The sequence below is a fragment of the Morus notabilis genome, unplaced genomic scaffold, assembly GCF_000414095.1.
Source record: "Morus notabilis unplaced genomic scaffold, ASM41409v2 Scaffold207, whole genome shotgun sequence".
NCBI classification, from domain to species: domain Eukaryota; kingdom Viridiplantae; phylum Streptophyta; class Magnoliopsida; order Rosales; family Moraceae; genus Morus; species Morus notabilis.
The window spans coordinates 139,629-144,920 of record NW_010365952.1 but is presented as its reverse complement, the minus strand read 5'-3'; the positions used below and the strand labels follow the sequence as shown (position 1 = coordinate 144,920).

Genomic DNA, 5,292 nt, shown 5'->3' with positions numbered 1-5,292 from the left:
TTTTTTTTTTTTTTTTTTTTTTTTTTTTTTTAATGAGTCAAGATCTTTTACACTCACTATAAGAAATTCCTAATTCTTCTCTCTCTCTTGAACTGAAAACTCTCTATTCCATTACCACATCACCCGCCAAGTGTATAGTAAGTATGCTAAATTCAGTAATTTGGAACATAAATCAACAAATAGGACATCAATACACATAATGTAACTCAATTCACCAACCTCGGTATGCTTATGATTCAGCCTAACAATCAATTTTATTTGAATCCTTATCTATCCCAAAAGAAATGGGAAAATATTCCACCTTATTTTTCTTTATATTTTCCCTCCCTCTCTCTCCGGTCATTTAGCCAATTGTCGCGAAAATAGCAATCTTCCTTAAATTTTGTACTAAAGTACCAAAATTTATGGTAATCTAAGTAAGCATCCAATATTTACACAACAAACAAATCAAATACCAAAGCTATGAGCCAAACCAGACCTGCAAGTTTCTCCGACTCTAGGATCAGTCTCTCCCAATGCCTCGATCTGGATCTTCAACCCTTCCTCGTAACACGCAATCGACCGGTCGACTTGTCCCAGCATCGAGAACGTATCTCCCAACTGCATATGCCCGGAGAACGCGGCGAGTGCGTGATCAGTACCCCTCGAAACCTCCGGCACCTGGATCGCCCTCTCCAGGACCGGCACGGCCTCCTCGAACCTCCCCAAGCTGCAGTAGATCGCGGCGAGCACGTGGAGGCTCATGGCCAGGTCCAGACTCGGCTCGCCGTCAACGGCGCACCGCTCGAACGACTTGGACGCCCTGAGCGCGTAGTCCAGGGCCTTGACCGGACCGTCGCCGGAGGCGATCGTGTCTCTGGCGAGCTTGAGGAGGAAGGGTCCGAGATCGGGGTTGTCGAGCGACATCTCCGACAAGATCTGGTTGGGGCTGTCAGATTGGGGCTTCTTGGACCTCCGATCCGGCGAGGGCTTGGATCGGGAATTGGAAGGGGAAGGAGAGGGAAGCCTCTTGGGGTGCGGAGACGGGGTTTTGGGGATCCCGGGCTCGGACCTCTGGGCCTGGGTGGTCGAGGTCGGGGTTTGGGCCTCGGAGACCGAGATCCGAAGCGGCGGCGCATCCGGCGGGGTCTTGACGGAGACTAGGCCCGGCATCTTCTCGGCCCAACAACGACGACGGCGAAAAAGAAGAAGAAGAGAGGAAATGGAGGGTGAAGTGGAACTGAAAGTGAGAGAGAAATTTGATAAATAAGAAAGAGAAAGAGTAAAGAGAAGAGGTTACAGAGTTAATTATGGATATGAACTTGCCACCACTCTCAACAAACACGAGAAAGTGAGGAGAGAGAAAGAGAACGAACTGGGCCGGCCGATTGCAGATCAGATGTCTTCTCTTCACTTTCCCTGCCTTGTCCGTCTGTGCTGGCAAACTGTGATGGAGGTTGTTGCGTAGGGCAGTATTGTCTTTTCGCTAAATGACGATAACCAACTATTTTGGACACGTGGTGATGTGTTATTGGTTATAGAAGTATGGGGATTATTTTTACCGTTAAGACTTAAGAAGCGACACACCGCGGTGAACTAACGGGAATGTATAAGGATGGCGCCGCTTATACAGACGGTGTTTTTATTTGCCCCAAACGGAAAGTTAACCGTTGAAATTTGTGTTTCCTATTGATCTTTCTTCTTTTCTTTTTGACTAAATTACACCATTACACCTTAAATTATTCGTTTTTCACATAATGTATCTTCAACTTTTAATTTTAGTAAACTGCACCTTAAATTTTAAAATAATTACAACTGAGGTTCAATAGATAACGGATATTATTAAACTGACAGTTTAAAACACGTAATTCACACATAAAAAGTAAAGGTCGTTACTTTTCACACCATCTTGTATGTAAATTTCATGTCTCGAATTGTCAATTTAATAACAACATTAGCTATTAGACTTAAATTACAATTAATTTTGAAGTTTAGGGTGTAATTTTTTAAATTTAAAAGTTCAAGATCCATTATGCATAAACTAAATAGATTAAGATGCAATCGTGCAATTTACTCTTTATTTTTCCCTTAAAAGAAATTGCATGGCATGCCATTGAAATTCAAAAGCTTTATATTTATGCCACTAAATATGAATAAATTAGTTATTTTCAAGTGAATTGAGTAATCTTAAGTTTATACCATTTGATGGCATAAGTATAAAGATGACATTTTTTGAATGGCATTTCTAGATTTCTCTCATTCTCTTATTTGAGATAGTTACATATATATATATCAATTATACAAGGGATGAAAAAAGAATGTCTACCAATTGTGGTATTTGTATATAAATCTGTAAAACAACCCATAGTGACGTTCATCTTCTTTGTTTACCACCCTTAAAACTAATTACACAAATTGACAACCACCTGCATAAAAAAGATATATCCAGAATAGTATTATCTCAATAATCACAAAATGAACACATTGACAATCTTGTTAAATTAAAGGCATATTATAAACATAGTATTTAGAAGTGATCCTTTTATAATTGATTTTGTGGTAAACAAAGAATAGGAATGTCATATTCTAAACGGGTCATCATGGCCTCATAGCAGTATTTTTTTACCATTAAATTCGATAAATATCATATTAAAATAAAAGCATGTGGAACAAATAATTTATTGATATTAATCTGATTGATGAAAAACAAAGCACTATTCAGCTGTGCATTCGGTATCAGATACAACAGCACAAATCCTCGCCGTACAGGCCTCAGACCAATGGAGCAGTGGAGGCAGCAAAGAAAAAAAAACATAGGTCAGATCCTGCGGAAGATGACAGACACATATCGAGATTGGCCCGAAAAGTGCTCTTCTTGAGCGATCCATTCTATGAGCGGGGCAAGTGTAATTTTTCAAGTCTTACCATAAAAATCTCTTTGTTATACCCCACTGAAAGAGCAAGTCTTTTTAATTGTTTGATTAAATTTTAAATAGTTAAATATATGAGAATGTAAGATAAAGCACCATACAACACAAAAATCTCTCATTCATAGATGTAATGGCTATAAAACTTGCCCTTGGCGGAGTAAAAAACCCCTACTTTAGATTTTCTTTTTCCTTCTTTTTTGGGAATTTTTTATATTAGAAGTTGTCATTTTTACTACGAGTATTGTTATTGTTGTTTTAGTTGTTGAGTTCTAATCTATAAATAAGAGTAATTTTGTTTGAGCAGTGCAATTTTTTAACACATGCATTTATAGATTAGATTGTTACAAAATTAATCCATAAGTTGAAATAATAGTTTCTAGCGATAAATAACAGTTCTTTTTGTTATATTTCAATACGGCTAGTAAGATTATACTATATGCCTAACTCGCTCATTTTCTGTGGTAAACAATGGACTGAAATACAATTTAGGCCCTTTTGCAAAGTTTTTTCATTTTTGGGGAAAAACATGAATTTTTCTAGAAATTAAGGGCTAAAATGCAAAATCAGAAAATCTTTGAAATCGTAAAAATTTTATATATGACACAAATTATACAAAGTAGAATAATTGAAGTTATACCATACAATCACAAAACCACTACGCATTTGCAATGGATCAAGGTGAACTAAGCTGCAACCGCATGAGTAAAATGATGTTTATTGTGGCAATATGATTATGGCGACGATGGATCAAATAACTGAGAAAACCCCTCGAAACACCACTTCGTTCATTTCGTTAGTTCGAATTTTTAACTCGAATTTGACTCTTTACGAGAGAAAACACTGTAATAAACACTTGAATTATATTTCGAGCCAACGAAACGAAGGAAATGTGTGTAATTTCATGCACTATCCAAACATGTGGCCACCAAAGTGTCCATGATTGAAACTTTACCATGTTTTTGTGATAGTTTAACAGTTCATAAGTAAATTTATCAAAATAAAAAGTCTACTTTATATTTTGTTTTGTTTCCTTTTCTGAGTTTAAAAAAAAAAAACCAGAAATCAAATTCCTTCTCAAAACCAAAATAAAAAAACCCAGAAATCAGATTTCTTTCTCAAACCCAAAATCTTTTGGCCTGAATTTTGTGTGTTTAAGGACATTCAAACCAGGAAGACGATTGGTTATGGTACTAGGCGGGGAAAGCTCTATTACTTGGACTTGGCGTCCAAAAGTTCTGACAAATTACAACAAGCTCTGACGGTGGATAGCTCTGAGGGGGAGAAAAAACAAAAATAAAAAAGGAAATTTGGTTATGGCATCGGCGTATGGGACATGCTTCCTTTAGATATTTAAAAAAGTTGTTTCCTAGTTTATTTGCAAAATTTGATGTTTCTAGTTTTCGGTGTGATGTTTATGAACTGGCAAAAAGCCATCGTGCTTCATTTCCCTTACGTTTAAATAAAAGTCCACTTCCTTTCATGATTATACATTTTGATGTTTGGGGTCCGTCTAAAGTCACTACTTTGGGAGGATCACGTTGGTTTGTAACGTTCATTGATGATTGTACCAGGATGACATGGTTATGCTTGATGAAATCCAAAGGGAAAGTGAACTTATTATTTCAAAAGTTTCATAAAATGGTTGAAACTCAATACAACACAAAGGTTCAAGTTCTTCACAGCGACAACGGTGGAGAATATGAGAGTACTGAATTTCAACAATATTTGGAAGCACAGGGGATAGTCCATCAAACAACATGTTCTAACACACCTTAACAGAATGAGATTGCTGAGAGGAAAAATCGACACTTATTAGAAGTTGTTCGAGCTTCATTGATAGACGCCCATATGCCATTATCTTACTGGGGAGAAGCGCTTACTTCAGCAGCCTATTTAATCAATCGGGTACCCTTTAGCATTATTGATTTCCGGACACCGTTACAAACTCTCACAGAAGCAGTTGTTGCCCCAGCCGTACCAAATTTACCTCCTCATGTTTTTGGCTGTGTAGTATTTGTACACCTCCATAATCATCAACGCAACAAGTTAACTCCTCAAGCACTGCAATGTGTTTTTGTTGGGTATGCTACTCATCAAAAGGGATATCGGTGTTATCATCCTCCCATACGTCAAATGTTTATTACAATGGATGTTGTTTTTCATGAAGACACAATGTATTTTTCTAAGCCTGAACTTCAGGGGGAGTACCAGAAGGAAATTCAGACTCTAGATTACGACTTTCTAGAGTATGATTATCCCACTTCTGATAAATCTGAAGCGTCAAAGTCTGGTAACCAGGATGTGAGCAACTTGGATATAAGTGGTATAACAATGGATTATAGTGGTGACAACTCACAAGCTGGACCAGTGAACCATGAGATGG

At 37.6% G+C, this 5,292-nt stretch overlaps 1 protein-coding gene across 1 annotated transcript in view; it reads right to left on the bottom strand.

The window, feature by feature from the left end:
* Positions 1 to 1,423, bottom strand: part of LOC21391217 (protein KINESIN LIGHT CHAIN-RELATED 1) — a 4,212-nt gene extending 2,789 nt beyond the window's left edge. Inside the window, exon 1 of the mRNA XM_010108963.2 lies at positions 479 to 1,423. Within this exon, the coding sequence (XP_010107265.1) occupies positions 479 to 1,152 (674 nt within the window). The 5' untranslated portion in view covers positions 1,153 to 1,423. The remainder of the gene's footprint in view (positions 1 to 478) is intronic.
* Positions 1,424 to 5,292: the final 3,869 nt, after the last annotated feature.